This window comes from Aethalodelphis obliquidens, unplaced genomic scaffold, assembly GCF_003676395.1.
Source record: "Aethalodelphis obliquidens isolate GAN/ISIS:26980383/991018 unplaced genomic scaffold, ASM367639v1 scaffold3, whole genome shotgun sequence".
NCBI lineage: Eukaryota > Metazoa > Chordata > Mammalia > Artiodactyla > Delphinidae > Aethalodelphis > Aethalodelphis obliquidens.
In genome coordinates this window covers 51282530-51294202 of record NW_020837947.1, presented here as the reverse complement: position 1 = coordinate 51294202, position 11673 = coordinate 51282530, and the positions used below count along the sequence as shown (strand labels likewise).

At 52.0% G+C, this 11673-nt stretch overlaps 1 protein-coding gene and 1 pseudogene across 3 annotated transcripts in view; both read right to left on the bottom strand.

Annotated features, from left to right (window-relative positions):
• LOC113613100 (60S acidic ribosomal protein P1 pseudogene) overlaps nt 1–3753 on the bottom strand; it is a 251948-nt pseudogene extending 248195 nt beyond the window's left edge.
• A 2101-nt stretch (nt 3754–5854) lies between these two features.
• Nucleotides 5855–11673, bottom strand: part of BEND3 (BEN domain containing 3) — a 31900-nt gene continuing 26081 nt past the window's right edge. For 2 of the 3 annotated variants that reach the window (XM_027089426.1, XM_027089419.1), the window contains one exon: nt 5855–9035. In XM_027089426.1, coding sequence (XP_026945227.1) covers nt 6789–9035 — 2247 coding nt within the window. In that variant the 3' untranslated portion in view covers nt 5855–6788. The remainder of the gene's footprint in view (nt 9036–11673) is intronic. The other variant, XR_003429292.1, reaches the window with a different exon arrangement.

Below are 11673 nucleotides of genomic sequence, written 5' to 3'. Positions count from 1 at the left end.
GTGGCCTCTCCCGTTGCGGAGCACAGGCTCCGACGTGCAGGCTCAGCGGCCATGACTCACGGGCCCAGCCGCACCGCGGCATGTGGGATCTTCCCGGACCGGGGCACAAACCCGTGTCCCCCGCATCGGCAGGCGGACTCTCAACCACTGCGCCACCAGGGGATCCCGGGGAAGTTTTTCCTGACAACTCCAACAAGGACCAGTCTACCTGTTTCACAGTATTAAGTACTCCTCATTAGTAAACTTATAATTTGTAATTTTAAAAAAGGTCAGTTTTATTGGAACACAACCGGAAACCACTTATTTCAGCTCAGATCTATTTCTACTAATCAGTAAAGTGCTAAGCCTTCAGTTTCTGAGATGTACACAGTGTATTTTTCGAAGTCACTGTCATGCAGTGGTTCTGCAGCCCCTGGACATAGCACCAGTACGACCTGGGAACTCTTTAGAAATGCAAATGCTTAGGCACCACCCCAGTCAGACAGAATCAGAACCCCTGGGGTAACGTGCCCTCTGGTGGTTCTGCCCCTTAGTGGATGCTGATGGAGTCCCACCCAGATTCCCTTTCCAGCGCACCCATGCCCTTGCTGCTGAGAGCCAGCTAACCACTCACAATGGCCCTTCTGGAACACTGCCCTTGGCAAAGGGAGCCACCCTGCCAGGCGAGCTACCCCTCTCCCTGGAGAAGACCTCACCGACCTACTGGCCCGTTGGCTGCACCTGGTACTAATTCTGCCAAACAATTCATGTTCTAGGGCCTCCCAGTGGCTGGCAATGAGGCCGGACTGCAGAGGAGACCACACTCTCGCTCACAGCCTTCCCTGGGCCCGTCCTGCTTCCCATCTACTGGGAGCAGGTCCTCAATCAACTGCACAAGAATCCTAGTCTCAGGCTCTGCTCCCTAAGGAATCTGATCCATGGCAGTCACTTTCACTATCTCAAAAAATTTACTCTTACCAGAACATGTCTGTCCACAATTGCCACAATTATTTCACCCAGGGCAGTTTGAGAACCGGCACCCCCATATCTAAGATCAGACAAACTGGGGCTTAGAGGATGTGGGTGACAGGACACCACTGACTTGTAACTGGTTTCGGGTCTGAATCTCTGTGTATTGTGTGTGGCGCAGGGGTGTTTAGTTTCTGAGATGGTACGGCGGAACGAGACAAACTTGGGTTCAAATCCTGACACTGAAGTTTGCCAGTTGTGTGAACTTGGCCGGTAAACCTTTCTGCTACCTCACCACAAGACGGAGATAATGGCATTGCCCAAGACACTGAGTTTTTATGAGAATTAAATGAGATAACACACATACCCTTCAGGGCCTTAGCTTTCTTGTCTCAACCGGCTTAATTAGGGAACTTACGTCACAGGGTTCCGAGATGATTGCAAGCCGCGATCCAGGTGCAACTCTCAGCGGTGTGCCTCGGCACTGTTGTATATACTCAATGAATGTTAGGTATGCCCAACACTGCCGTCACAGCAAGCAGACAATGAATGTTCGTTCCCACCACTGGCCGAAGGATTTTAGATTTCTCTGGAAGCTCTCTTAAAGAGTCCATTGCATCCCACCGTTCCAAACTTCAGGATAATTTGGTGTGGCGCTCTTATTTCTGAGAACTGCTTTTACAAGTGAAACCACATATACTGAAATTCTCTGATTTTTTTTTTTTGCAAGACCAACAGAAGCAAAGCAAAAACAGAAGCAAAGAGTTCAGCTTTTTTTTTTTAACAGTTCAGCTTTTTGTTAAATGTGTTACGTTTAGTCAAAAAAAAAAAGCCTGTGTCATCATCAGACTCCTCAGATTCTTCTTTCTTTGCTTCTGCTTTCTTCTCCTCAGCTGGGGCAGCGGCGCTGGAGTGGGCAGGACCGCCTGCTTCTCCTGCTGGACCGGTCCGCCTGCCCCCCACCTTGCAGATGAGGCTCCCGAGGTTGACACTGGCCAGAGCCTCGGCAAACAAGCCTGGCCAGAAAGGCTCGACATTTACGCGGGCTGCTTTAATGAGAGCATTGATCTTACCCTCCGTGGCCGTCACGTCACTCGCCGTGCAGACCGGGGACCGAGTAGATGCAGGCGAGCTCGGAGACCGAGGCCGTGGCGCGGGCGAGCGCTGGGCGGCGGGGTGCCGGCCGCGGCGCCAGTCGCGGCGCCAGTCGCCGCTGAAGGGCGGGCCTCACCCCCGTGCGGCCTCCGCTTCCTCGGAAGCACCGAGCACCTTCTCGGCAGCTGAGGAAAGGCACTTTTTTCTTTTCTTTTGGTTGAAAACAAAGATACCCACAGCCAGAACGGACCTAAAGAATTTAGCCTTCCTTCAAGTCTTGCTTAAACCTGCTCACGGAGTAAATGTCTGAGGCTCCAGCCCCGACCAGCCCTGACCTGCGCGAGGCTTACAGCACAGGTGTCAGGACTCAGGACTGAGCGCTCACGCCCTGGAGGCGGCGGGCTCCAATCGCAGGCCACGACTCACTTCAGGCCGCGCGAACCCCGGGTCCAAAACAGTGTTGCTCTGATAGCTTGAAACCTTATTTTCACTGTGAAATAGTATTTAATGATTTATAATTCGCCAAAGAGGCGAGAAAAAAACATGCATCCTTTTGTTACCAGTTAATAATACGTTAGCTTTGAGGAACGAAATCTCATTTAATTCAAAGTGGAAAAAAAAGAGTGAACTTGAAGCTCTGCTAGTTTATCAGCAGGGCGAGTCTGGCACCCGACCAGGAAAGGGGGGCAGTCAGCCGCGCCCCTACTGCATGGCCAGGAAGCGGTTTGTGTGGAGACGTCTCAGTCACTCGGCTGTGACAAACTGCACCCCGATAGCCAGAGCGCGTTAAGTCCGAGAGGCCGAGGTGCCCCGAGTGCCCGCGCCCTCCCCGGGGACGAGGGGGGAGGGGGGAGGCCGCACGCAAAGACAGACCGACCCAGACGTTCCAAGAGACCTCTGCCTTAAGAAAATAAGATGTTACGAGACCATATATTTTCTATTTTTATAACATTTTATATAACTCATAAAACAGTGCTTGTATAAAAATTCACACAAAGTTGCTAGAGAGCATACAATTTCCAAAAATGTCCTGGGTTTTTGTTACATTCAGTTTTCTAAGGATGCACTCAAATCAATGGTAAAATGCAGACATTATGCGATATTTCATTATCTTTGGTAAAACTATACTCATTATTTTGTCTCCTCACAGTATTAATTCTGATATCCACTTTGTGCAGGGTCTGCTGTCACTAGGATGTCAGAAGAACATTAAGGCTGGATCTACAAGAGGCAAGTATCTCCACGTGACAGTCGGAGCCCCTCGGCCCCCGCCCCCTGCCCACTCCGTATCACCATCTACACAGCGAGGCAGGGTAAGAGCCCAATGGCCTCCAGTCCGGGGTCTCGAGACCCTCCTCCTCAGTCAGGCAAGAAGTAAACATCTGGGGGCAAAGGTGAAAACTGAGGCCATCTCTGCAGGAACGCGAGTGGCCATGCTGTGGTAGGGTAGGCCAGTGACTCTTCGCATTTAAACAGCGAATCCCTTCACCACTAAGTAGATCCCATTGGCTGGTCGATGATTGCTGCTGAGGTGGAGCCCCTCCCCCCCAACTTAAAAAGAAAGGAAGGTTTGGAGCCAACACTGAAGGGGGAAGGGGCACACTAACACCCATGACACTGGACACGACTTTATTCCCTGTCAAACGTGTGTGGTCATGTAGACACAGCCAAAGTGAACTGAAGCAGGATTAGAACACTTAGTACATTCATGACTATCTTCATACATTCTTTTAAAACTTACTAACAGAGAAAAACAAGGGACACTACCACCTATTGTGACTTGCTATTTTACTCAACATCAGAATGTATCTGTGCTACTTCCTTAGTCCTCTGGACATGAGGGGGGAGAAATTCCAAAAAAAGCAAACAAGTAAAAATCAAAGAATTTAGATGTGGAGGGAGAAGGGGTTTTGCCAACAGATTTTATGGAAAAGAAATTAGTATTTTGTACTTCTATTGCTTCGTGTAAAAAAAACTTCCCTGGAGCCCACCTGTATGGCTGGAGCTCTGAGGACACCACAGAGACAGACACGGGACCCACAGGCGGTTCCTGATGAGTCAGTCCAGAGAGACAAGAAACAGGTCACAGAGTGTGTCCACCTCTCTTCACTGGAAGGGACTCTAAGATTTGGGGGGAAGAAGCCCTACAAGGAAAGGTATTAAGGAAACCACCAAAACACGGTTTCCAAAAACTGAACATGCGTTAGGTTCTAAAGAGACATAGTTCGTTCCTAGAACCTTGTCGATGTCTCTATCGTGGGTAGATAGGATGATTTTTTTTTTTAATTATTAAATGATTGTGCTTCTGAAGTTGCAGGGTCACATTCCACCCTCCAGAAAGCAGGGCAGTTTTCACATGGCTTGGAATCCTCTTGGATACATCCTAGAGACCAGAACAAATTCCATGGCACCCTCGCGCCCACAGGGCTGGTGAGTGAGAGAGCGCCACTGCCGTCTTTGGGTGTGTGCGCGCGCGCAGGCATGCATTTATGTGCTGGAGAGACTAAGGCATAGAGAAAGGCCCAGGAGAGGGGGAAGTGAGTCTCTGGCTGCTCCAGTCCTCCTCCTTTCCAGGCACAAAGAGGTTGAGCTTGTTATTCATGTCGGTCCCCTTCCTCTCACTTCAGTTTCCTACTAAGAAATTTGTGTGTGCACATGTGGGTGTGTGGGGAGACAGTCATTTATTAAGTCCCTGTGCATTTCTAAATTGCAATAATTCAGGTCTGCAGTTTCAATAGAAATAATCTGTAAATGACATTTAAAAGCAAATTTACTAAAATTAGATCAGCAACTTGACACTGCTCAGAATCTTGTCATATTAAAAAAAAAAACTGCCCGCTGGGTGCAGGCAAAATTCTGTCATACAGCCACTGAAACTGAAGTCCTTATCTGTATGAAGAAAAGTCATAGACTGTTTCTATTATTTCTGCATTTTAAGGTAGCAAAATATTAAGCCATTAGATTATTAAATCTGTAACATTCCACAAGGGTTTTAGGACTACCCTGTGTGATTCAATTCATTTTCTAGCTTTCTGGTATGATGTACTGTGTTTGGGTTAGACTGTTTCCTTTCCCCCTTAGGCACTGGCCCCCACAGTCAGGTAGGTAAAAGTATTGTTTTTATATTAAGGACTTTACCTGTTGGGGAGTTTCCTCCAGGTTGGAATCCTGGAGAGCATGCCGCTGGCCTGGAGCAATGTGACCTTCCCAACCAGGGGAGAGAAAAGAGGTGTCTCATCCCGAGGCCAAGGGAACAGCCAGATGTAGGACAGCAGGACCTTCTGAGGGCCCAGAGGGAAAGCTCTGAGTGGACCCTAGGAAGGGATATGGGAGCCCCATTTGAGATGGCCTGTGTCCTTCCAATACCAGGTATCCCCAAGAGAGCCCAAGGCTTGGGCCCACCCTGAGGAACAAGGATGTGTACTGACTGGAGGAGCTGACACTGAGGTGTGGTGAAGTCACCATACAGCTCCCAGAACCCGGGTTTTGTTTTGTACAAATACACACATGGAAAGTAAACAGTTCTTGGTGAGCCCAAAGGGGCCCATCCTTAAATCAAACAAGATATCCACACACACTTCTCCAAGGTAATGTGTTTGCCCCTCCAACAGCATCCTTGCCTAGAGAGGAGAGGGGGCAGTGGGAGGACACAGCTCAAATGAAGACATTGTGAACGTGTTTCCACGTCTCTCTACATTCATATCATCATCATCATCATCATCATCATCATCATCATCATCATCCAGTGTTCTCGTCTACAGAGTGAGCACAATATTCTACCGGCACGGCAATGTGGGCCAGGCCGCCCCCTAAGCCCCTTCCTCGGCACCACAGTGGGAGGGAGAAGGTGACTGACCATGGTCAGAAAGACATCGCACTATTCCATCCCCTCCACCGCCATCCAAGAGGCATCCTGACTCTTCCAAAATCCAATGTAAAAGACAAGGTCAGTAAATCCATCTCTGTGCCACCTGAAGCTGTTAGCCACAGGCATGATCATGGCCACCTGAAGCTATTAGCCACACGTATAATCATGGCCACCTGAAGCTATTAGCCACAGGCATGATCATGGCCACCTGAAGCTATTAGCCACAGGCATGATCATGGACACCTGAAGCTATTAGCCACAGGCATGATCATGGCCATGGCCACCTGAAGCTATTAGCCACACGCATGATCATGGCCACCTGAAGCTATTAATTAGCCACACACATGATCATGGCACTTCTAAACATTTCATTTATCTGAAACCGTCTTTAAAAAAAAATTCCCAGCAACTGAATTCATCTTACAGTACTTCATCTCAAATATTTAAAAGATTTTTTTCTAAGTAAAATGGCCTCCACAGAGCCCAATGATTTTCTTAAAAAAGGGTTTCTTTTTAACTTAAAAAAAACTGATAAAAGTGGAAGATGTAAAACGTGGGAAGAGGACCAAGAGGGTTGCTCGATTTGCATTTCAAATTGTGAGGGGACTGGGAGGACACTGCCGAGGAGAGGGAACCCTGACTCCTGAGGCCTCTCTGCTATCACAGCTTGGCCCTCCCCCGACTCTGGCTGTACCACCAGGAACACAGGACAAAAGTCGTAAGTACAAGAGGCCAAATGCGAGGCTTCTTTCTCGCGGCCGTGGCCGGCGGGGCGGTCACGTGTGCAAGTGCAGCAGGCCACTCCCCGCCGACATAAGGTGCGCAGCTATGGACACGTCGCGGGCTCCGGCAGAACGCTCAGTGCCCGCGGTGCCCATCACTTCTCCACCTTCTTGGCTTTCTTCAGGATGTCGCATTTCTTCCTGTTGGGGCGGCGGCACCGTTCGTCGATGCTGGGGATACATTCATAGTGCCACACCTCCTCCATCTTCTCCACCGGGTACACGGCCTCCACGTAGTGGCGGATGAGCCTCAGCCGTGTGGGGTCCAGCTGCTTCTTGTTGCACGCCCCGGAGTGGTTGTACTGCAGCCGTAGGTTCTCGGCGGTGAAGAGTTCGGGGAAGAGCCTGACGAGCAGCCGCGCGGCGAAGTTGCCCACAGAGAGGCTCTGCTGCACGATCTCGCGAACCTCCTTGTCTGACAGCAGGTATGGCGAAGGCACCGGGAAGTCGGGCGAGGGCACCACCAGCTCATCCAGGGGGATCTTGCAGAAGTCCTTGCTGCTCCTTTCGGGGGGCAGCGGGGGCCCCTCAAATTCCTCCCGGAACCGCTCGGGGTTGATTGCATAGCTGGCCAGGTCCCTGCACTCCGGGCCCGGCACATGGACCTTGCGCTGCTGCTGGTAGGAGCGCCTCTGCTCCGTGTCCCGGCGCCGGCAGCGCTCGTCCAGTTTGCCCACGAACTCCAGTGTCCAGACGCGGTCATTCTTGGCCCGCGGGTAGAGCAGCTGCACGTAGTGGCGGATGAGCTTGATGCGGGACGGGTCCAGCTGCTTCTTGCCCAGCGAGCCGCTGCAGTTGTACTGCTTGCGCAGGTTCTCGTGGGTGAAGAGCTCGGGGAACAGGTGCACGAGCAGGCGTGAGGCAAAGTTGCCAATGGACAGGCTGCTTTCGTAGATGCTGCGCAGCTGCTCCTTGCTGAGCAGGCAGTCGGCGCCAGGCACCTCGAAGTCGGGCTGCGGGATCTCCAGCTTGTCGAAGTCGATGGGCACCAGCCAGATCTTCTTGGACCGCCGGCCGGGCCGCTCGCCCTCGAAGCTGTCTTCCACCTTGACCACGGAGATGTCATCGGGAAGGCTGGAAGAGTCGTAGCAGTCGTCCCGCGGGGGCTCGCCCTCGCTGCCCGCGTCCAGCCCCAGGCCCTCCAGCTCGTCGTTGATGCGCTGGGCGCACTGCTGCAGCCAGGCCTCCTCCTCCTGCATGTCGGGGAAGTAGATCTCCGTGTAGTTGCGGATGATCTGCAGCCTCTGTGCGTCTAGCTCCTGCTTGCCTCCGTCCCCGTAGCAGCTGTACTGCTCGCCCAGCTTTCGGTGGTCGAAGAGCTCGGGGAAGAGCCGGTGCAGAAGGAAGACCGCGAACTCCCCTGGCGACGAGGCTTCGTCCAGGAACTCAGTTAGGTCCTGCGTGTCCACCACGTGGTCCGAGGCGATGGTACTGCTCCGGTCCAGGGACAGGGCCTCCTCCTGGTCTTTGTTGTCCAGGAAGTGGCTGGTGTCCACTTGCTCAGCCTCGAAGAAGCCGGCGACCTGGCCGCCGGGCTGGCTGTCCTCCATTTCCCGTTGGGCCCAGAAGCGGCTGAAGAAGTCGTTCAGCTGGGGCAGGCACTCAGCCTGCCACACGGCCGTGTCCTTCACTGATGGGTAGTAGACCTCCACGTAGTTGCGGATGAGCTGCAGGTGCAGCGACTCCAGCTTCCGCTTGGCCGCAAAGCCGCAGGCGCTGCAGCCCCGGGAGAAGTCCACATCGCTGAAGAGCTCAGGGAAGAGCTGCACCAGCAGGCGGCAGGCCAGGTCGCCGCCCGACAGGCTCTGGTCCACGATCTGCTTGAGCTCGGCTGCCGTGAGCTGGTACTCGGGGGGCGGCTGGAACTTGGCTACCATCTCGGTGGGGCTCACCTGCTTCTTGATGCGGCTCACCTCCAGGGAGAGCAGGTCCACCTTGCTGTGCAGCTGCGACATGTTGGAGGAGAGCGTGTTGAGCATGTAGAACATCTTCTGGATGAGAAAGTAGATGTTGGGGTCACTGTCGGTGGCTGCCGCGACGCCGCCGCCGTCCCGCTTCTGCGGCTCGTTCAGGAGCCGCAGTGGTGAGGGGCTGTTCCTGGGGTTCGCCTTCTCGAAGAGCTCGAACATGTTAAGCGCGTCTCCGGTGGGAGGGTTCTTCTTCTCCATGATCTTGTGCGAGATGCCATACAAAGGCTTCTTGTAGGAGGGCGTGGTCACGTCGTTGCTGGGCTCCTCCTCGCCCGGCCACGCGGAGCCCGAGCTCTTGCCCCTGCCTGCCTGCTCCCCGTTGCCCTGGCAGGGCGAGCCGTTCTCCCGGTTCCGCATGCCTGCTAGGAGCGCCTGGAAGACAAGAAGTGCGTTAGCTGAGGGTTCTGGTTTAATACCCTAGACACAAAAGAGGGGCCGAGGTCGATCGCAGGAGCCTGTGAGAAAGTGTTTCCCTTGCCCGGGAATCACTCTACCGGTACACAACACACCACTAACACAAACCTGCATCCCAGCACCAAACTTGCTCGCTCTCCCTACTTCCTGAGAGGCTCAGGCTGGACCTCAAAAGCTTCTAATTCCTGTAGGACACAAGCCCTGAACTTCCTGTCTACAAGGCCTGGCAGGAGAGCAAACACATATCCTGGCAAGGCCGGGCAAGAGTCCTCAAGGGATGGGAGAGAGACCCCCGGGCACGGGAAGCGCTCCTGTGGCAGTTCAGCCTTGGGCAGGCCACCTCATTGCCCTGACTGCTCTCAGACAGGGAGGATTCCTGCCAACGGCAGCTCCAGAAGGCAGCAGTGTGTTGTCCAGTCTGCAGCCTCTAGGAGAGCAGGTGTCTCCACTCTGGACAGCTCCCAAGATGCCTGGTGTTGAGCACGGAAGAACTGGGGTCCAGCAGTCTCCAACCTTTTTGGCACCAGGGACCGGTTTCATGGAAGGCAATTTTCCCACGGACAGTGGTGGGCTGGGGGATGGTTCAGGCGGTGATGTGAGTGATGGGGAGCCATGGGGAGCGGCAGATGAAGCTCCGCTTGCTTACCCGCTGCTCACCTCCTGCTGTGCGGCCTGGTTACTAACAGGCAGTCCACGGCCCAGGGGTTGGGGACCCCTGGTCTAGAGAGTGGCAGTCTGTTGTCAACTCTACCACTGCCTGGAGTCACATCTAATCTCAGACTGGAAAAGGCTCAGAACTCGCCCAAGCTCAGGCGACTGTGGATGCTGTGAAGTGATGAGGCCTCCCAGCTTTCTAAGTCTTGGTCTCCTAGCCCTTCTTGGTCCAGCAGCCCTTCTCAACCAGAATTGCAGAAGAGTATTAAGCCCCATGTCCTAAAGCACCCACTGCATGTACTGAATTAACACCTTTCCTATGCATCTAGAAAGGTGCTTTCTATGTACGCTCCAGCCTTGCTCAATAGAGGACAGTGAGAGAATTAAGCCCTACCAAAAATGATTTCAGGGATTATCTCCTCAACTCTCCCAAGGTTGGCACACTCTGCAGGTCCACTCCTGATGGACTCCCAGGGCAAGTTCAAAATAGCCTTATTTTAAAAAAAATAAATAAATTTATTTTTGGCTGCATTGGGTCTTCGTTGCTCTGCGCGGGCTTTTCCCTAGCTGCGGTGAGCGGGGGCTACTCTTTGTTGCAGTGCTCGGGCTTCTCATTGCGGTGGCTTCTCTTGTTGCGGAGCACAGGCTCTAGGTGCGTGGGCTTCAGTAGTTGTGGCACGTGGGCTCAGTAGTTGTGGCACATGGGCTTAGTTGCTCCACGGCATGTGGGATCTCCCCAGACCAGGGATCGAACCCGTGTCCCCTGCACTGGCAGGCGGATTCTTAACCACTGTACCACGAGGGAAGTCCTTAAGATACCCTTAAAGGCTCCAAAGCTTGAGCCCAACCTTCATACCAGAAGGCAACTGCCCAGACCATTTGGGATCCCAGAGTCCTCAGCTTTCTTTAGTGGTTTTCCCTACTGCCAGGCCCTGGACGGTTTAAGAGGCTTATTTACATATATATGGACAAGTGATTTTCAACACAGGTTCAAAGGCAATTCAGTAGAAAAAGGAGAATCTTTTCAACAAATGATGCTAGAAAAATTGGATATACATATGCAAAAAAAAAAAAAGCAAAAATGTTTCATCCTACATATATCATATAAAAAATTAACTAAAAATGGATCATGGGTGTAAAACTAAAAATGAACTTACAATTCTAACACTTCTAGAAGAAAGCATAAGAGCAATCCCTTATGACCTTGTTTTAGGCAAATATTTCTCAGATACAATACCGCAAGCATGATCCATAAGAGAACAAACTGATAAACTAGACTTCATCAAAATTTAAAACTTTTTTTTTTTTTTTTTTTTTGCAGTACGCGGGCCTCTCACTGTTGTGGCCTCTCCCGTTGCGGAGCACAGGCTCTGGACGCTCAGGCTCAGCGGCCATGGCTCACGAGCCCAGCCGGTCCACAGCATGTGGGATCTTCCCGAACCGGGGCACGAACCCGTGTCCCCTGCATCGGCAGGTGGACTCTCAACCACTGCGCCACCAGGGAAGCCCTAAAACTTCTTTAAAAGATGAAAAACAAGCCCAGACTGGAAGAAAACACAGGCAAATCATTTATCTGATAAAGGACTTGAATCCAGATTACATAAAGAACACTCAAACTCAATATGACATACAACCCAATTAATGGCTTCAATAGTCACTTTGGAGAAGCCATATAAATGGCAAAAAAGCACATAAAAAGATGCTTAATGGGACTTCCATGGTGGTCCAGTGATTAAGACTCCACACTTCTACTGCAAGGGGCACGGGTTCGATCCCTGTTTGGGGAACTAAGATCCCACATGTTTCACAGTGCGGCCAAAAAATAAATAAATTAAAAAAAAAAAAGATGCTTAGTAATCTGCACATTAAAACCACACGGAGGGCTTCCCTGGTGGCGCAGTGGTTGAGAGTCCGCCTGCCGATGCAGGGGACACGGGTTCGT